A 22083-nucleotide genomic window follows, 5' to 3' on the forward strand; every position below is an offset into this window, starting at 1 on the left:
TTCAAATGTGACCTGGGACACATAACACTCACTAGCTGTGTGACTGTGGGCAAGTCACTTAACCCCAATTGCCTCACCGAAAAAAAAAAAAGAAAGAAAATGAAAAGGATGAATTAGACCATCTCTAATGTCTGTCAGTTGTAACATATTATGACTCACAGGAGATCCCTAATTATGTCTTATAAACTGCTTTTATATTTATTTTAAATTAAGCCTATGTGCATATTAAGGGAAATTTAATCCTCATGTTTCAGTCACATATGTAGAGCTCATCATAGCATTGTTTGGAAGAACTATTTGTTGTTTAAATAGGTTTATAGTTTTTTGTTGTTCTTTTTCTAAAGATTAAAAAAATTACAAATTGAAATTGAAATTTCAAAATTAAAAAATAAAAAAAGCTCAGAATCCATAATGAAAGAAAACTTTTTGTTTAAATATAGCCAATGTGGAAATTTGCTTTGATTTTACATGTTTGAAATTTTTTAATTGTGTTCTCAGAGGAGGATGAGACAGGAGAGAGAGAAGGTAGACCTGGCTGATGAAAGTAAATAAAACATTAAAACAAAAGTAAAGATAGACTGGAGTTAGGTTGTAAAAAGTTTCAAATGCCAAATTTAGAAGTTTTGTATTTTATCTAAATTGTAATGGAAAATTAGTAAAACTTCTTGAACAAGGGAATGACATGATCAGACTTGTACTTCAGGAATAAAAATTTGGGGTCAACATGAAAAAAGGATTGGAGACAGGGAAACTTAAGGTAAGCAAATCAGTTGGGACACCTTTGCAATAATTTGTTCAAGCCAGAAATGATAAGGGTATGAATGAAGAGAATGGGACAGACACATGAGATGTTGAGAAATTAAAATCAACAAGATTTAGCAATGAATAAGAAACAAGAGTGAGAATGAAGTATGAATGATAACTTCTAGGTCATGAATTTGGTTGGAATATTAGAATAGCACTGCTCTGTATAGTAATAGGGAATTTGGAAGACATGCTAGATTCAGGGAACAGGAGGTATGGGTGGATAATAAAGAGTTCTGTTTTGAAAATGTTTCTTTTGATATGCGTAAGACCCATCAGTTAATAAGAGATGCAGGACTTGATCTCAAGAGATATATGAAGGCTGGATATGTAGATTTTGGGGCTCTATGCACAGAGATAATCCCTGCTATTTTGTATTATCTGTATCAGTTGTACTACAGCTACTGACTGATTGTTAGTCATAAATGATATTTATACTTAAGAGTTCATGATCTTGAAATGGCATCTGAATCATCAGAGAAAGTTAAATTTTGCCCAATTTTCTTGCTAAATATTTTATTATGTGTCTTTGAAATGTGTTAAGAATAATAATGCTCAACTACTCAGTATACTCATTCTTCCCAGTCATTTTGGTTAAACGGAAATTTACAGTAAACCTTATTTTTCTTTATCAGACATTAAAAAAGTAAATGTGACCAATAGACATGAACCATCTTGTACTCTAGGAGCTGATGTCTTTTAAAAAGTTGATAAATTTAAACAGGTTCAGGATATAGTTATAGCAGGCTATATCAAGTGTCTCAAATAAAATCTGAAGGCAACATAGGAATTTAAGTATATTCAAGAGGTGTTAGGGGTACTGGGAAGGTTCTGGCATGACTTAGATGAAGAGACTTCACTATCCTCCAGAATAAACCAACTGAAATCCTATTTATCTGTTGAGATCTTCTAATGTCATCTTCTCTATGATAACTTACCCTGATTTCCTCAGAAACAGTTTTTACTTCGTTGGCTCTAATTATTCCCATCAGATTACTATCTCCCTCCTCAAATACTTCATAGCATCATATCTTACATTATAGTTATCTGTTTGTATGTCAGCTTCCCTACTGGAATATAAGTTTCTGTGTTATTTGTCTGAATCTCCTATTATGCCCTATAAATAGTAGGAGCTTTACACAGTAACAGCTATACTGTGCAATGACTAACTTTGATAGACTTAGCTCTTCTCAGCAATGCAAGGATCTAAGACATCTCCGAAAGTATCATGATAGAAAATATTATCCACATCCAGAGAAAGAACTATGGAGTTTGAATACAGGTGGAAGCATATTATTTGCTCTTTTTTTTCTTCTGTTTTGTTTTGTTTCTTCTTTTTGTGGTTCCTCCTGTTGGTTCTAATTCTTCTTTACAATATGACTAATGTGAAAATATGTTTAATAGGAATGTATATGTAGAGACTATATCAGATTGCATGCTGTCTTGGGGAGGAAGATGGAAAGGGAGGGGGAGAAAATTTAAAACTCAAAAGCTTATAGAAGTGAAGGTTGAAAACTAAGAATAAATTAATTTTTAAAAAGTAATAAGAGCTTAGTAAATGCTAATTGAACTGAACTCTAAAATAGAAACTTCTGAATTGTTTTTGAAATGTGTAATGAAGGGTAAAATGTCTGATGCCCTTCAGTGTTAAGAACTGTAGTTATAGCTCATCTGGAAAGTCTAATTGGGGTAAGAGTGAAGGCCTAGTGAAGAAACAAATGTATGCAGAAAACAACTAAAAATGTTATCAAGCCAGATATTACAGCCAGCAGCCAAGTCCATTCCTAAAGGCTATAAGTGTCAATCAGTTGGACAAGTTGGGTCAAAGAAACATTGGGAATTCAAAGGGCTGAGATGGTTTCTGAAGAGCATGTACATTTAGAGCTACCTAGATGTGGTCTGGTCTGCTTTGGGAAGTGGTGGGTTCTTTCTCACTAGAAGATGATAAGAGCATGGATTTCAAGTTTAAAAGGAACCCAGCAGCTATTAAGTCCAACCTCTCATTTTACAGAGAAGGAACTAGGCCTACAGAGTTTAAGTGACAAGTAGTAAATTGCAGAACCAGGATTAAAATTCAGGTCCCTTGACTCAGAATCTAGCTTTCTTTTGGCCTCGCCATCTTCCTTGATAGAGGTCATCAAGCAGAGACTCGATGAACTTTGGTTAGGGATATATTAAAGGGGTTTCTTCTCCAGGAACAAATTAGATTTAACAGCCTCTAGTGCCCCATATATGACTGGGAGTTGATGATTTTGACTATGTGATGAAAGAACAATCTAATTCAACACAACTGAGACCTAAAGAGCCCAAATGATTTCCCCAAGTTTACATATAATAAATGTCAGAGCCAGAGGTAGAAACACAGGTTTTCTGGCTAAAAATTCTGCATTCTTCCTAGTATACCTTGTATCTAGCATAATAATTATGAATGGTAGGGATTGATGAGCCTAAAGATTAGGAGTGGGGGCTAGAATTTAAGTTTAGTGATTGAGGGTAATGACCAGCTCAGGAGTTTGAATTGGAATCATGATTTGTTATATTATATGAGATGAATTCTTATCCATCAATCTCATTCTGCAGAATTAAAATTTTATTCTGAAACAGCATCTAATATTACATAGAAATCAGATATTAGTACTATGACAAAAAGACACTAAGGTTACATTGAAAAATGAAAATTAGAAGGAAGTTTTAAAAGTTAAGCAGCTATTACCAATAACTGTATGTTTATATTTTGTTCTGGCTATAAGATTTTCATGAAAATAAAGCCGATAGATTAAAAGAACATAGCAATATTTACCATAATCTATTAATATTCTGATGATAATAGTAAAATAATGATAAAAACTAACCTTTATGTAGTACTTAAAATTTTCAAAACATCTTACAGATATTGTCTCATTTTAGGTCATGACTATTGGTTAAAAATAAATCTGCAAGGCAGCTTCAAACAGACCCTGAGGGAAAACATGGTTTGAACCTGGAGACAACTGTAAGTATGAGCAAACTAAATCAGAGTCAAACGAAATCTAAAGTAACATCAGCCTATTAACATACTCTATTACAAAAATGTCGCCTTACTATATTCCCCTGTAAAAGCATGTGTTTAGTTTTTGTTATATTATTTTTAAATTTTAATACAATTTTTCCTGACTCTTTTAGGTTAGCCCGATCCCTTTAATTTTTGTATTAAGAGTACCCCCAAAAAATATTGCTGATAGAAGAGAAAGAAAAAAAAGAGTTGCCATTTGGACAGTTATCAGCATTAGAAGACAAGGACCTCCAGTGGGTTGGTGACATGTTTCTCTTCATTAATATTGTGCTGTTATTATAAGATGTGAAGAAAACAATATAAAGTGTACATGTGGAAAAATAATTTGAACACTATTAACTACATGTTCTACTAACACTGTCCCCATAGCAACACTAATGACAGGTTGCATGGTAAGAACTGACTTGATTTTCATAGCCCAATGGCTATGATTTATCTTTAGCAGATATTTTCCCCAGAGAACATTTCTCACTTTCCTTATTGTACATATATATTGGCTCAATTGAAGTGTCATTTCCTAAGCCAGAAATGGGGAACCTATGGCTTTGAGGCCACTTGTGGCTTCTAGGTCCTTGGGTACAGCCTTTTGATCAAATCCAAGTTTAACAGAACAAATGCTTTTATTGAGGGGATTTGTTCTGTGAAGTTTGGATTCAGTCACAGGGCCGCACTTGAGGACCTAGAGGGCCACATGAGGCCTTGAGGCCGCAGGTTCCCCACCCATGTCTGAGGCAAAACCTTCCTTAGTTCCTCTGCTTATTAATATTCACTTCTTCCTCAGTTTATCATGTATTTGTTTATCTGTAAATGCTGAATCTTCCCTATAGGATGTAAAGTCTTGCAAGTCAGTGATTTTTGTTTTGTTTTGTTTGGCTTTGTATCCTCAACATTTATCAGAGCAACTTGAGAATTATAGCATTTAATAAATGTTTGCTGCATTAAATTCAATATATACATATGCTAAATATAGATAAGTATAAATATCAGATATTTACACTTTGATAGAAAGATCCATGATCTCTTTGACTGGGATACTCAATGCAGAGAACTCAAACTATTTAGGTTTTCTAATCCCCTGAAATTCTTATCCATTTTTAAATAAGTCTTTACTTCTACTAGGTACTGTGATAAGCACTGGGAGGAGAAAGAAAGAAAGAAAGAAAGAAAGAAAGAAAGAAAGAAAGAAAGAAAGAAAGAAAGAAAGAAAGAAAGAAAGAAAGAAAGAAAGAAAGAAAGAAAGAAAGAAAGAAGAGAAGAAAGAAGAAGGAAGGAAGAAGGAAGGAAGGAAGGAAGGAAGGAAGGAAGGAAGGAAGGAAGGAAGGAAGGAAGGAAGGAAGGAAGGAAGGAAGAAATGAAGGAAGGAAGGATTGATTTTGTAGGAGCAGATAATACTTTTAGAGTGAGACATGTAGGAGTAGATGTCATTTTTACAAATTGTCCATACAGGATTTATCCAATATATGGGAGGTTTTCCTATAGTTCCTTTGAGCTTTTGTGAGAAAAACATTTGTAGCAATTGTTTCCATTTTCTCTCCTTCATTCTCACTACGTGACAGGCTCAACTCCTCCTCCAGTTGTCCATACACTTAATCATATATTTTATGAGGCAGTTCAGTGGCACAGTGGTAGAATGCTGAGCCTAGAGTCAATAAGACCTAAGTTCAAATCTGACCCCTGACACTTAATATGTGTAACCCTGGACAAATTACTTAACCTCTGTTTGCCTCAGTTTTCTCAACTGCAAAATGGGGATAGTAACAGTACATACTTCATAGGTTTGTTTTAAGGATTAATGAGATAATTTTTGGAAAATGCTTAACACAATGCCTGGCAAATAGTAAACACTATATGAATGTGTAATCGTCCCCTCCCCATACTACTTCTCTGCCCTTAATAATAGGTTCTAGACTACATCTGCCCAATACTATTTCTATTGTCCTTTGGATCACTTATAATCAGGATTCTTCTGAGATCAAATTATTTTGTGATTTGCACCCTCTAGGAGAATAATTCTGTTGTTGTTTTTAATGGACCCTTTATCCAAGAAATAAATCAGAACATTTGAAAGCACTAAACAGTTTCCCAAACGTGATCGTAATTGATTCTGAGATCTCCTTACTGTCTGTCTAAAATAATCTGTCCTAATGATATGTACTAAGGATTAATTCACTGAGTTGCCCACTTAACTGTGATTATCCTAATAATGTACATTTTTCTTCCACTTGATCTTGTGTAAATGTAGGTAAAAAATTCATAGCTCATAAAAACACTAAAACAAAATATATTACTACATCTGTCAATATAATTCATAGGGAAGTCAGTCAATAAACATTTATTAAATGGTTACTGTGCCAGGCATTGTGCTAAGTACTGGGGATAAAAAAATAGTCCCTGACCTTGAGAAGCTCACATTCTAGTAGGGGAGGCAAAAACCAAACAAATATGTGAAAACAAGCCATGTACAGGATAAATTAGAAATTAAGAAACAGAGAAGGCATTAGAATTAGTGAGACTGGGGAAGGCTTCCTGTAGAAGATGATATTTGGTGGATATAAGAAGGGACAGCCACAAAAAAGGCCTGGAGCCAATGGATAGAATGTCTTGTTCAGGGATAGCAAGGAGGCCAGTGTCATTACACCAAAGAATACGTGACTAGAAGTAAGATATGAAAAGACTAGAAAGGTGTAGGAGGACTCGGTTATGAAGGACCTTGAACATCAAATAGAGGATTTTGTATTTAATCCTGGAGAAAATAAGGAGCTACTGTAGTTTGTTGAATGTTTGGGGGTGGGGCACAGTTGGACCTGTCCATTAGGAGAATCACTTTGTGGCTGAATGGAGAATGGATTAGAGTGAGGAGACTGGAGGCTGGCAGATCCACCCACAGGCTGTTGAAATAGTCCCATGTATGAGGTGATGGGGGCATGGACCAGAGAGGTTGCAGTATCAGGGGAGTGAAGGAAGGATATTTGAGAGATCATACAAAGCTGAAATTGATAGGCCTTGGCAACAGATTGGATATGGAGGGTGAGAGTTAATGAGGAGTCAAGAATGACACTTAGGTTGTGAGGGAATTGGAGGGAGTTAGGAGAAGGGGAGGGTTTAGACAAAAGGATAATGAGTTCAGTGTTGAACCTGTTGAGTTGAAGATGTCTGCTATTCACCTAGTCTGAGACGGCTGAAAGGCAGTTAGAAATATAATATTGGAGGTCAGCAGAGGGGTTAGGACAAGATAGGTAGATTTGAGAATCCTCAGCCTAGAGATTGTAATTAAATCCATGGAGTAGATGAATCATTAAGTGAAGTAGTATAAAGGGAGAAGAGAAGAGGACCCAGAACAGAAACCTGTGGAACACTTAAGTTAGAGGGCATGATATGGAAGAAGATAATGGATGAAGGATGAAGATGAGAAGTGGTCTGATAGGTAGGAGGAGAAGCAGGAGAGAGTGGTATCAGAAAAACCCAGAAAGAAAAAAAGTATCAAGGAGGAGAGGGTGATCAATAGTGTCATAGGTTACAGAGAGTTAAAAAGAATGAAGCTTAAGAAAAGGTGATTGGATTTGGCAATTAAGAGACCAGTGGTAAATTTGGATAGAAGAGAAGTTTCAATGGATGATGAGGTTGGAAATCAGATTGTCAGAAGAGAGTGAGAAGAGAGAAAGAAGAGGCATCTGTTATAGATGGACTTTTCAAAGACTTTAACCAGTAAGGACAGAAGGGATAAAAGATGATAATTAACAAGGATAGAAGAATCAAGCGAAGCTTTGTTGAGGACGGGGAGACATTTGCATGTTTGTACACATTGGAGAGTGAGCCAATAGGGAGATATTGAAAATAAGCGATAGAGTGGGGATGCCAGAGGTGGGGCAGTCTCCTGGAGGAAACAGAGTGGAATTGGGATCCTTTGGGCAGGTAAAGGGGTTAATTTTGGTAAAGAGAAAGGTCATCATCTAGCATCATCACATGATACAAGAGAGAGATAGTGGGAGAAGGCATATGAAATGGAGAAGGGGGGAGAAGAAGTTCATGGTTCATTTCCTGGTTGTGCAGTCCTTGGATAATTCCTGTATAAGTCAGTCTAGATGATGAGTGGACAATAATTCATGGGGAAAATAATTAAAGTAATTTATTTACCTAAACTACTGAGTTGTTAGCAAATTAAATTCAATACCTTCCACTGAAAAGATGGGAAAAAAACTTCATGTTGAATGTTCATTAACAAAATTTTGGTGTTCTTAAGTGCATGTAAAATACTTATTTTGATAGTTCAACTGAAAAAAGTATTTAATTTTCAAATCAAAGAATTTTAATGATAAGCATGTTATTATAAAGAGAAAAATATAATATAGAGAAATTAAAGAAGCCAAGAATATTTCCTGATCTATATGCAAATAGAAGGCACAGAAGAATAATTGTGGGGCAAGATGTGATGTCTTCGATTAATTTGTTTAATACTGATATTTTTGTTTCTTGAACATAAATGCTTTTGTTATTTAAACATACAAACATAATTTATAGGTTTATTCAATTGTATGTAATATGTAATTAATTTATATCTACATTTGTACTTTTGCCATACTTAAAAGTAAAACGCACATTTGTATGTGGATATACTCAAGCACACGTGCACACACACACAGATACAAAGAGACAGACATATTTACACAATGTAAATTGAGCATTTAAAATTTTATGTTGAATATTAACATTGCATTCTTTTAATTTCTTTGTTACAGAAGCATCTAATTTTATGTGACATTTTGAAGTCAATTTTAATGATGGAAAAAAGGGGAATCCTGGTGTTTCTAATTCTCTTCACTGTTTTTAAGGTAACAGTTTCATACCTCAATTGTATATTTGTGCCTAGTTTCATGGTGCTAGTAAAATAAATGAATGGTGCTCCAGATGCACTGTTGTACAGAGATGTTTTGTATAACTTAGTTTTATTCAGTGCATGAATAATTGATTGAAATCATATTATCTCATTAGTGCTGTGCTAGCTTCTGTGGAAGGTACAAGAAACAAAAAAAAACAAAAAAGCTAAAAACTGACACCCCACCTCAGGAACATTATATAACAATTTGTCAGAATCAAAAAAAAAAAATAAGTTAAATTAAATACGTGCATGTTAACTTAACCTTTGCCTTTTTTTTTTCTACCTATGGCCAGGCTACAGCATCAAATATGAGTTTTCACAATGATTAATTAACCTGGCTTATTAAGATAGGACAATCTATTCAAATTTCTCCTTTCTTTTTTGACCACATGTTCACATCAGATTACCACCTTTTGACTGACATGTAGTCCAGGGCCAATAGTTATCTGTTTTAAAAGTTTGTTTTCTATGGTTTTTGTTTTGTTTAAATTCACAGTAGCTTTGTTATCTTAATGTATTCACCGCTATTCCTCCTGCAAGCAAATCAGTGGACAACCTTTTATTTGCTTAGAGCCATTAGAAAAGTACATAATAGACAAAAATATAATCTGCCTCAATATTAGCAATGGAGTTATGCTATAGTGTTTCTAAGGCAATCCTCTCCCCCCCCAAAAAAAAGAAACTGTGTGTCCTAGTTGCTCATATTGATGGACAGACTCACAACTGGGGGCCTGCTGGCTGCTTACTTGTGGCATACCAAAGGATTTCTGAGGAGGAAAACATCCTTTGTATCTAGAGGAAATCATTTGGCCCACAGGCTGCTTATAGCCTCAAGCCACCGGTTGTGCAGGCCTGATCTAAATGCTGATGAAATCACTGGTCAAGTCCTGTACTTATCTTCATAAATATTTGTATTAATCCTGTCAGTAAAAGTTCTTTGTCTTATTGAGATATGGAGGTTACACTGGATTCCAAAATATTATTCTGTAGCATAATATAAATATTAGCTCTAGAAGACCCCACCAGGCTGGAAAAGCTTCAAAAAGAGTTATTACATCTCTCATCTGAGGATCACCTTCATAGGGATCATCACTAAGCTGACCCTAGAGTGATCAATGTTTTTAGCCCATATAACTCTCAAAGAACAAAAGCTAACCTATGGAAGGTTTATCAGCATCATTAGAGGGAATGCCTAAACTAATGAAATGAGTAAAGTGTTGATGTTGATGAACATATAGTGAGAGGCAGTATATATAGCAGAATGAATAAGAGGGAAGGCAGATCTGCAAAGTCAGAAAAATTAACCAGAAAAGCTACCTCTGAGACTTACTGGCTTTAGTGACCTTGGCCAAGTAATTTAATCTACTAGTACCCCTACACCCCAGACGATGATGTAAGACGATGAATTGTAGAGCAAATGTTGTTATGTAATTAATGTATAATATAATATAATTTACAATGTAATGTAAAATAGTTAATAGTAATAAAAAATAACAATTAAGGTTCACAAAATGCTTTATAAATACAATTTTATTTTATCCTCACAACAATCCTGGAAGCTAGATGCTTTTATTATCTCCATTTTACTGATTAGTAAAATTAAGTAGAGAGAGGTTTAAGAGATTGGCCAGGGTCACACAGTTAGTAAGTGTTTCAGGTTAGATTTGAACTCAGGTCATCCTGACTCTAGGTGAAATGTTCTATCCACTGTACCAGCTAGTAGCTCCGCTCCAGAAGTTCTCTCTGACAGCAAAATAAAAGGTCAACTTGACAGAACAAAACAGAAATATGTGCAGTGCAAACATATATAATAGTATACATTCAAATATAATGACAGCATCCGACACTAACAAAGGTCTGTGATAGAAACTATTTACGAAGTTTCTTCTTTGATTTTTAGCCTTTGGTCATGGCTGAACCAGAAGGAGGACAGAATTTTTCTGGAGAACCAACTCAGTTGGGTGTTACTCGAAATAAGATTATGACAGCCCAGTATGAATGCTACCAAAAAATCATGCAAGAACCTATTCACAGGACAGAAGGTACACGTTTTAATTTTACAATGAGAAATTGTAGAGTAACATTAATATTTTAAGTTCTTGAAAAAGAAATGTTGAATCTTTTTTTTCAATTTTCCCGGTAGTTTATTTGCTTATAAAGATTGTTTATGTTTCTAATATATAATCTCATTATTTCAGTAGATAATTGATTTCACTTACATGGGTCTTTCCTCCAATGGAGCAAACTATGGCCTATTCATGTCTTCTTACCCTTTTGGCCATTTGTCAGTCCTCCATAAACCTTCCTCCAGAACTCTTAACTTGCCATGGATCCCAGGACAAACCTGCCTAAGCACCTCACCATTTTTTTAAAAAATCATGAAAAACAGAAAATATTCCACCTACCTCTAGGCATATCCTGGCAAATAAAGGCTTTTTAAAAATACACAACACAATTTTAAGTTAAATCTGCATTATATTTTCTCCATAACTTTATTAAATCTAGATAATCAACAACAACAACTACAACAAAAATCAATCAATCCCCGATTTTCAGTGTTTGCTGATTTCTGGGGTATAGATTTTCATACTGAAAATTTAAGAATAAGCCATGGAGAGGCTATTTGAGCTGGCTGCACCAGATCCCTACCTACATCCTTTTAACAGTCAATTTCTATAGAAAGATAATATGACTATGAGATGCTCTGTAACTATGTCAGAACTGTTTTCTGGCATAAGATCACATACTTAAGAGGCAGAAAGAACCTTAAAAATCATCTAGTCAAATCCTTAATTTTACACAGCAGTAAAATTGAGCTTCAAGGATGTTAAATGTCACGTCCAAATTCCTACATATAGGCAATAAAGGATAGAGCTAGGTGTCATTACACTAGGCTTTTGATCGCTACGTGGAATTTTTCTGTGCTATGATATAATTACCTCCTACAATGTATAAAATATAAATCCAGTTTTCCCAGAGGGAAAAAAAAAGCTATGACAAGAAAATAAGTTAATAGTGACCTCTTTAGGACCATTCTTTAAAATTATTCTGGCTTTCAGCCACCAGCATTTCTCCTGATTTTCATAGAAAGCTAGACTACATAAGTTTCTTTTTAAAATGTCCACAGCTATTTATTCTTAGACTTAAACCTAAAATAAAAACCTTTCATCTCATCAATTGGAAAGGTGATTTGCGTAAAGTTCATTGCTATATTTGCTCTTAAGTCCTCCTCTACCTCCTGGAAAATATTTTGGGAAATTAATGGTACGTCATATTGCAACATATTCTGAAATTAGTCCCCCAGTGCCACTGACCATCTGGGTCTTTAGAGTTGCTAAGTTGTTACTTTTCCCTTAAGAGTTCCCCTGAGGGATTGGGGTGGTGCTGGTGAATTTCTAACACTGTATCTCACATTTCTAATACTTTATCTTATGCTTCCCCTCCTCTCATTACTAAGGATATCAATTAGCCAAATTTCATTAGCTTTTAGAGAGGAATGTTTACTGAAGTTGTATAGTGAGAATAGTTGCTACAAAACACCCCTCACCTCAAACTTTTTGATACACTGTTTTACCAATACGCTTAGAATCCAGAAGAAAATGAACCCACTTATATACTCTGTTACAGCTACAGGAATGCCTCTTAATGGAGCCCTCAAGATATTCCCTAGGCATGGGTTGGCTTTTCTCTCCTTGTAGAGGTTTGAATCTGCCTTTTCTCACCGTATCTAATATATCCTTGGCTCCTCATACATACCCTCTCCCAAGACCTTTTTACTTTGGGAATGCTGCTAGTATGCTGATGAAAAAGTCCCAAATCTCTCTTTTTTTTAAGTTTATAAAATCCTCCTCTGAACAAGATGGGGTCAGGGGTGGATGGGTTCAGGAGACAGAGATCAAGGCAGAGGTTGATTCCAGGTCTCTTCTCCTCCACTTCTTCTACAACTAATTTCTTCTCAGGATCATGGCTGTATGGTTTTCACCACACTTTTTAAATCCTTGAGTCCCAAAAGGGACTACTGTTTTATAAACGACTCATATTATATGACCAAGTTTTCTCAACCATGCTGAAAACACTCTATGGATAACATTACCCCAGTTCATCCAATGCATTTCAAGGAAGTTTAAATTGACTTAGAAAAAAATTTTTTTTCACTTAGTCCACAGCCAATGATTAATTGCTATCTAAGCCTTATATACATTTAGTTCATACTTCAGTTGATTTTTTCCCTCATCTGAGAAGATATCAGGACATCGTATCTTGTCATTTATTTTAAATTGGACAGGATGATTTGATTAAATGATTCAATCAATCCTACCCTTATGCTGTCAACCACACGAAACAAATGATCTCACTTGGGGGTAAACAAAAGCCCTAACTAGTTTTTTGTATTGGATAGTTTTCAAAAGGACTTTTAAGGTTAACTAGAAGAAATCATTACAAAAAACAAATACATTGCTAATATAATTGTGATTCAATTAATGGATTTTTTCTCTTCCCCATTGTCTACAAACATCATTATGAATATAAATGTTTGGCAATCAATGATTCTTTGCAGACTCATGTTTTTACAATAAAATAATTACATCAATTTTAGTTATATAATTATAATCATATTATTAACATCATAATATATCAATGTGGACATCACAGCTTCATAGATTTAAAACTGGAAGGAACTTTAGAGATCATGTACTCCAACCTCCTCATTTTAGAGTTGAGGAAACAAAATCCAAAAAAAAAAATTCCTTATCCAGTAGTATAATTGACTTAAAAGGATATTTATTTTACATGTGATAGAATGAAGAATGCAATGTAGCATATTGATTTGCTTAAGAAAAATGTTACCTCTCTAAACCCAGTTAACAAAAGCAGATACGTTTGTAGTTGCAAAGTACAATTGTATTTCAAAAATCATAAGTTAGTATAAGTCAATAATTGAATATATTAAAGAGAGTCATGAAGACCAAAGTTTTACTAAATAAACAAGGTAATCTTGAGAAGATAAATCTGAGATTAGGAACAATTTCTATATTCATAAACCCTTTCCAGTCCCTCCTACTTAGAAATGTTTTGAACAAGTGTCCTAAATTAATCCAAGATCAGGCTACTGCTACTAAATGAAGGCACTCATTCATACACACACACACACATACACACACACCCCCCTATGTGTATGTACACATATGCATATCTGTATATTTTATATGATGGAATTGAATAACTGTCATTAGATTAAAACTATAGAAGTATCACAGAAGGAGAGTATTGGTCTGTGTTATAAGCAGAGTATAAGTTTCATTCTTACATTTTCTCAATCAAGTTGGCAATCTGTACCCACAGTTCTTCATTTAGTAACCTTTCCTGTAGGTTCAAATATAATATAAAATACTAATATATATATATATATATATATACACACACATTTACATATATATGTTGATGCTAACCAGCAAAGCACCTAAACCCTGAGAAAAATTATTGGGTTTTATTATTTTAAAGCATAAACTGAAATTTTACATTTCAAAATCTCTTATTTCTGTGTTGTAAATACCTGAGGAATAACAGAATCAAAGCCTATTGAAATACAGACAAAGTGAGGATGATTTTAAGGTGGCTGTCTCTATTTTCTATTTCTGGTCTTCAGTGTACTTCATTATCAGCATTAATCAAGGAATTGGTGCATGACACCATGAGAGTTTGTATTATTAATCATGATTAGAACAACAGAAAAGATACTTATTGGCTCTTGAGTCAGAGAGCTTGTGTTCAAATCCTACTAGCTATTCTTACTCTTTGTGACCTTGGGCAAGTCATTTTATTCCTCTGAGCCTGTTTGGACTAGATACCCTTGAGATTCTTTGTAGCTTCAGTTCTGTGATCACCATTTGTCTACTTAATTCCGTAGGACCTTACTGCAACAGGACCTGGGATGGCTGGCTGTGCTGGAATGATGTTGCTGCAGGGACTGAATCAATGCAACATTGTCCTGACTATTTTCAGGATTTTGACCCTTCTGGTAAAAATAAATTAAATATTTATTATCTATCTATAATGATCTCTCTCTCTCTCTCTCTCTCTCTCTCTCTCTCTCTCTCTCTCTATATATATATATATATATATATATATATATATATATATTCATTTGTGTGTGCATACACATAGAAAAGTACATAAAAGATAAAATTCCTAGATGCATTTTCTATACTATATTGAAGAAAAAGACTGCTTCATTATGGCTTTCATTTGTTTCATTCACAGAAAAAGTTACAAAAATATGTGACCCAAATGGAAACTGGTTTAAACACCCAGAGAGTAACCGGACCTGGACAAATTATACTCGATGTAATATCCATACCCACTTGAAAGTACAGGTATAAAATACACAGATATATTACTATTCAGTGTGGGTTCAGCTATAGCAACATGTTGGTTCTTCAGTTCCATGTTCCCACATTTAATGTGTTTGTAATCTCCTTCAGCACTCCACTTTTAAGAAAAACTATTTTCATAAGCACAGCATATCTTCATATTCATCTTTTTCATTTCTATCAAAAGGTGTGGGTGGGGAATGTACTAGGACAATAACAAAGAAAGACCTTGAAAAAAGAATTATTGAATTTTCAAGTAAGGAGATGGTCTTTCTCAAGCAATGGCAGTATATGTTATGTGTTTTATATACATGTGTGTGTTTGCATAATATATATGTATGTCTATACATATACTTACTAAGTGTCTTTTGTGTGCAAAGAACTGCACTGGTTGCTTGCGGGAAAAGAGATTAAATGAAGACTGGGTTCTTACTCTCTTATGGTTTTTAGTCTGTTGATCCCAGAGAGCAAAGCCAAGAGTAATAGTAGAAGCTGCAAAGAGTCAAATCTAGGTTCTCCATTGACATAAACTATTCCAAACTATTACAACTGTCCAAAAGCAAAATCAGTTTTCTGGAGAAGTGGTGGGGTTCCCTACCTTGGAAATGTTCAAAGAGAAGTTGAATGGCCACTTCTGAGCTACGTTATCATAAGGATCCCTTTCCTGCATGTGTTAGACTAGAAGGCCATTGAGGTCCCTTCCAGATCTTAAATTTTGTGATTTTGTGAGTATGAGGTAGACTTTGCAAATTGGTGTTGAAATGAATTTTTGTAGATATTCAGAAAGCCTGTATTTATTGTAGAGGTGGATGTGTGATTGATTGTCAGTGGGCTGTATCTGTGGGTCATGTTCAATGCAAAAAGAAAAGGAAAAAAAATGCATGGCACATGCTACTCCCATGTTTGGAATGCCCTTGCTCCTCATCTCTGTCTCTTAGAATCTTTCATGTCCTTTAAAGTTCAGCTCACATGCTACCCTTTTTCTTCTCTTCCTCCTCCTTAAATTGTCATGTATATACTTATATATACACCCATCATATCCTAATAGAATGCAAGCTTCTTGAACTGGTTATCATTTTGACTATGTTTCTCTGACATTTAGCTCACTGCTTCGTACACAGCAGGCAATTTACAGATACTTTTGGTATCGAATTGGAATATAATGGGGGGAAAGTCTTATAGAAAATTCTTAATTATTTTCTGACAGAGCAATAGAATTGAGTATGTTTAATGTATAAAAAAGTTTTATAAAAGCATGAAACTTTTAACACTATGAATTTATTATGTGGAAAAAGAAATGTGATTCTGTATAAATATTGATGAACAGAGCATAATACAAACCTCTACAATTGTCTAGAGGTTAATTATTACTGCAGGTATAAAATGTCAATATATTACCATGTAGCAGAAAAATGTATTTGCTTCTCACAGGATTGTTGTGAGATTAACAGGATTTATAAGAATCCAGGGGCTATAAGATGATCTACTTTGTATTTTATATTAATTTAATCAATTAAATTAGAATTTGCATGCACATAACAGACACTTTTAGCTTTGGATCTTACCCAGGACACTTTAACTTAAACTAAAATTTCTTTCTGCTTTTTACATGGTTTTTCCCAAAAATTACAGACTGCATTGAATTTGTTTTATCTTACTATCATTGGACATGGATTATCTATTGCATCACTGCTGATCTCTCTTGGAATATTCTTTTATTTCAAGTAAGTAAAGATATATCCTGTGTGTATACTTAAGGGCATTGTGGTCATTCTCTGTTGAGATATAATTGTGCTACGCATGTGTGAAAAAATAGAAAACGTATCTATATTTAAATGTTGCCAAAAGAGAAGAAAATAATGTTCTTATAACATTTGAAGTTCAGAATAACTTGTGGGTGATACTGATAGAATTCCTCAAGAGACCAAGCATGATGAGGAGTAAATTAATATCCTTTTAAATAAAGTCTATTTTTGTCATCAGAAACACGCCAGATAATTTTAGTTTTGTCTGTGCTTTCAGTTACTTTAGTTTAGTTTTTTCGTTTTGTTTTGTTTTTGGTTTTTTTAGAATTATACTTTGCTAGGCCACAGACTTTTCAACTATATTTTCTTCTTAGAGCATGACTGGACAAAGCATTACCTAAATAACAGGATTCATGGAGAGTGACAGTGGCAACATATTATACTTTATATGTGGTAACCTTTCTTTTTTTAAAAATTTTATTAATTTATTTTGATTTATCAACAATCACTTCCATATGCTTTTGAGTTGAAAATTTTTCTCCCCCTTCCTCCCCCCCCACCCTCCCCAAGATGGCTCACAATCTGATATAGGCTTTACATTTACATACCCATGAAACATATTTTCACATTAGTGAAGTTATAAGTAAAAATTAAAACCCATAGGAGGAACCATGAGAAACATGAAACAAAACTCAACAGAAGGTAAAAATAAGAGATAGCGATTCGACTTCCATAGTTCTTTCTTAGGATGTGGACAGCATTTTCCATCCAGAGGCCTCTGGAGATGTCTTAGATCCTCATAATGCTGAGAAGGGATCAATTTAACAATCTTAGTCATTGCATAATGTGGCTGTTATTGTGTACAAAGTCCTCTTGGTTCTGCTCATTTCACTCAGCATCAGACCATATAAGTCTTTCCAGGTTTTTCTGAAGTCAACCTGTTCATCATTTCTTATAACACAATAGCATTCCATTACATTCACATACCACAACTTGCTCAGCCATTCCCCAACTGATGGGCATCCTCTCCATTTCTAATTCTTTGCCACCACAAAAAGAGCTGCTATGAATATTTTTGTACTTGTGGGTCCTTTTCCCATTTGTTTGATCTCTTTGGGTGTGGTGACCTTTCTGACTGTATGTAGCATTTCCATGCTATAGACAGACTTATTGTTAGTAACAATTTTAAGGAATGTATGACTAAAAAAACGTTTATTAAGTGCTTATTATATGCCAAGCACCATGTAGACAAATCGAAAAGTTGAAAAGGCTCTTACTCTCAAGGAGGTCACACACTAATTGGGTTAGACAACACATAAAAGAAAGTTCAACATCAGGGCAGACAGAATGGCCCAGAGAGCCTATGGGTGCAGCAGCAAGGCCTAGACATCGTTAGGGTACATCAATATATCAGATAATTATGTACCAGGGGTCTGGAGGGCACAAGCAGTTTAGGAATATTTCTCTGGAATATTCTGTCTTTCCTCCTTCTCTTCCCTTTTTTGGCCTTTCTATCCTTAATGTTTAACAGCTTCAGCAAATTATCTGGTGAACCAAGAAACTGGTTTTCTAGTTCTGACTGCTACTTACTAGCAAATATAACCCTCAGAAACACATTTCCACTCTCTGGCACTGAGTTTTCAATCTAGAAAATGGAAGGTTTAGGCTAGATGATTACTAAGTCGCTTCTAGCTGCAAAATTCTGTAAGTCTATGAGTTTAACAGCTTATTAACAGAGAATTCTTAAGCTAAGAAAGTAAATATATGACCCTATTTAGAAGGCAATGTGATGCAATGGAAAGAATATGTACTTGGAGTCTGACTTACTATTAGAGTGCCATTGGGAAAGTCTCTTTACCTCTAAGGGTTTTAATTTTCTTTTCTGTAAAATGTAGTCAATGGAGTAGATAACCTCTGAGGTCTTATGCAACTGCAAGTCAGAGAATCCTATGATTTATGGTTTACAACATGTTTACTGGGGCTTTGATCAGCTAATAACTATGCCTTTGCCTCTAATAATGGTGGACTGATTGATATAGGACATAAGAAGGGAGAAAGGAATTGGGGTAAACTATATATTTTAATTATCACCATGAAAAGTTTGACACATTAGTCCAGATAGCATCTACCTACAGTATTACAAAGTAGACATGAAAAATGATTCAGGAATAAAACGTTAGAGAGAACAAAGACTTAGACTACATAAAAGCCTCCTGCTAATATGTCATGAATACTTTGTTTTAAAAATTTGGGAGGCTAGGGACATGGAAAGCACCAAGTTGTATCACAAAAACTGAAACTGATTATATTTCGATAGAAAGCAAACTACTCATTTCTAATGTGGGAATTATTCCTGAATTAATTTTCTATGTGCACATAACCTAAAGCAAAGGTTAAAATTTATTGAAAAGTAGAACTAATAAAATGAATAAAATATACAACATGTAATTAAAATAATTTGAACTTGATCTGTTTAAACTTCATAACAAAGAGGTAATAGATAGAAACAAAGTCACAGATCCCAATATCCAAAAAAAAAAAATTTAAAAAAATTGACCAGTAAAAATCATTTGCCATTACAAGTAATTAAAAAAAAAATCCTAGAATGAAAGGAAATTCAGCAGAAAGGATAGAGAGCTAGCCTTAAAGTTTCAAGTCCTAAGTCTTCCAAATACTTCCAAATATGACCTCTGGGAAACATCACATAATCTCTTAGTACCTCAAAAACTAAGAGAACATTCTATGGAAAAGGGCATTGGGAGATTGTGATCACTGTGGCATCATAAAACAAGTCATCACCAGAACATATAAGAATGACACTGGTAGGGCAGCAAACAGAAATAAGATGAAAGAGAGCTAGAAATGTTTTTATAACAAACTCTTTTCCCCATCAGCACACAGTGGCATACCACACTTAGTCTCGTGTAGCCTGATTGGGAAGTTATTAAAATATCGATTTGTACTATACTGCAGAACACTCAAAAGTGTTGATTCCATCCCAACATTTGGGTCAACTAGCTCAGTAGTCTTACTGTTTTAGAATCTTGTCCAACAACCGTGTTATTTCAAATAGTTACATGAGAGAAATGGATTCTATTACTTCTATATATAGTAGGAGAGCTAGGTGGCACAGTGGACAGAGCAGTACCAAGCCAAGGAAGACCCAAGTTCAAATCAGGTCTCAGACACTCAGTACTTCTGTGACCATGCAGAAGTCACTTAACCTCTGTTTGCCTCAGTTTCCTCATTTGTAAAATTTAGATAATGATAGCACCTGCCTGCCAGGATTATTGTAAGTAACAAGTGAAATAATAATTATAAAGCACTTAGCACAAGGCCTGGCACTTATTAAACACCATATAATTTTTTTCTATCTTATTGAATTTTTATTTTTTAAATACCTATTTTATTTTATTGAAATTTTATATCTCCTACTCAGAAAATACTAGTCAATTTGTTCATAACCATTGTTTTCCTCTAAATTAAGCTTTAAAAAAAATAACAATCTCCAATGACTTGATCATCTATTTAAAAGGAATGGGAAATGCCCCACATTCTGAATTTCTCTAAAATAATTTCCTAAAGAAAATCTTCAGGCAGGTTTATCACAACATTTCCAGTTTTGTTAACTAGATGCAGCATGCAATAGGACTGAGTAAAGTTTCCAAAATGTTCAGGGGTTGGAAAAGAATATGAGAATTCAAAACACTAAAGAAAATTGAATTCTCTCTATACCTTTAGGTACTTTAATGTGATGCAATTGTATAAAACTTCTAGTTTATGTTGCTTTATTCCAATAAAAATGAATTTACATTTGAAAATATAAACCCATTCTTTTCGGAAGAGCAAGAGACCTAAATATGTCAGAATGAATTTCCCTAGAATTCCTGTAGCATGTCTCAAATCATATACTGCTTTGTATGATCTAATTTGAACTCCTCTACTTAACCACAGCATTTTGAAAATTATTTTATTTAACAAACTTTTAGAAAAAAATAACAAAGAGTTTCAAGAGGGAAAACCAATTACAGACACTACATAGCATGAAAGAACCATTGCTTCAAGACTTTAAATCAACTCGGTCAGTCATGCTTAAAATAGCTTTTAAGTTTGATCTTTGTAACGAAAAATGAAAAAAAGATGATTTGAATATTTTTTTTAAAAAGGTAACAGGTAAGATAGTTATGAAACAAACAAATCCAATGTCTTGTGAAACAGATAATCCCATTTGGTGCACTTGAAAGGTCCTCTTGAAAGAATGTATTGGTTAATGCGTTAATGTTAACCTTGGAGAAGCTTTCTAGTTGTATCACAAGATTCTGTCCTTAGTCTAGTACCCTTCGCCATGTTTACCAGCAGCTTGGATGGAGACATAAAAAGCACGCCTATCACATTTGCAGATGACTAAAAGCTGAAAAGGATCATTAATTACTAAAATGAAAGCATCATAATATAAAAGGGTTTTTTTGTTGTTCAGTCATTTTTCAGTCATGTCTGACTCTCTGTGACTCTATTTGGGATTTTCTTGACAAAGATAATGGAGTGGTTTGTCAGTTCCTTCTTTAGCTCATTTTACAGATGAGGAAACTGAGGAAAACAGGGTTAAGCGACTTGCCCAGGGTCACACAGCTATGTCTGGGGGCAGATTTGAGCACAGGAAGGTAAGTCTTCCTGACTATAAGCCCAGCACTCTATCTACTGTGCCACTTAGCTGCCCCTACATTTAACAACCTAAAATGATGAGCCTAAATTAAAAAAAGAAAAAAAAATACAGTAATGTCCTGCTTTTTGGTGGAAGATATCAATTTTATAAGAATAAGGGAGCTGTCTTTTTATCTATCTATCTATCTATCTATCTATCTATCTATCTATCTAGTTTGTGAGGCGATGGGGTGGAGTGATTTGCCCAGGGTCACACAGCTAGTAAATATCAAGTGTCTGAGGCCAGATTTGGGAGATATAGCTTAACAGCAATTCACAATAATCGTTTGAGTGCACTTCAAGCTCAATGACTCCAAAGTTTTATATAGCAGACAAGAAAAATAAAAAGGAATGAAAACTCAGACCAAGGGAGATAATGTTTTTCTTACACTCTTCACTGATGAGAGCACAGTTCAGTTTTGGACTACACAGTATGAAACCAACATTGATAAACTGTTGTACATTCAGAAAAGGGTCATCAGTATGCCAAAGTGTCTGTACACAATGTTTTATGAGGAGCTGTTGGAGGAACGC

General features: G+C 34.5%; 1 protein-coding gene across 3 annotated transcripts in view; it reads left to right on the top strand.

Moving 5' to 3' along the window:
- Positions 1 to 22083, top strand: part of CALCRL (calcitonin receptor like receptor) — a 122615-nt gene that overhangs the window by 67863 nt on the left and 32669 nt on the right. For 2 of the 3 annotated variants that reach the window (XM_020977549.2, XM_078146942.1), the window contains exons 2-8: positions 3712 to 3796; positions 3967 to 4093; positions 8593 to 8685; positions 10633 to 10774; positions 14641 to 14751; positions 14994 to 15106; positions 16736 to 16827. In XM_020977549.2, coding sequence (XP_020833208.1) covers positions 8632 to 8685; positions 10633 to 10774; positions 14641 to 14751; positions 14994 to 15106; positions 16736 to 16827 — 512 coding nt within the window. In that variant the 5' untranslated portion in view covers positions 3712 to 3796; positions 3967 to 4093; positions 8593 to 8631. The remainder of the gene's footprint in view (positions 1 to 3711; positions 3797 to 3966; positions 4094 to 8592; positions 8686 to 10632; positions 10775 to 14640; positions 14752 to 14993; positions 15107 to 16735; positions 16828 to 22083) is intronic. The other variant, XM_020977550.2, reaches the window with a different exon arrangement.

Source organism: Phascolarctos cinereus, unplaced genomic scaffold, assembly GCF_003287225.1.
Source record: "Phascolarctos cinereus isolate Bilbo 61053 unplaced genomic scaffold, phaCin_HiC Scaffold_726;HRSCAF=1367, whole genome shotgun sequence".
Taxonomy (NCBI): Eukaryota; Metazoa; Chordata; class Mammalia; order Diprotodontia; family Phascolarctidae; genus Phascolarctos; species Phascolarctos cinereus.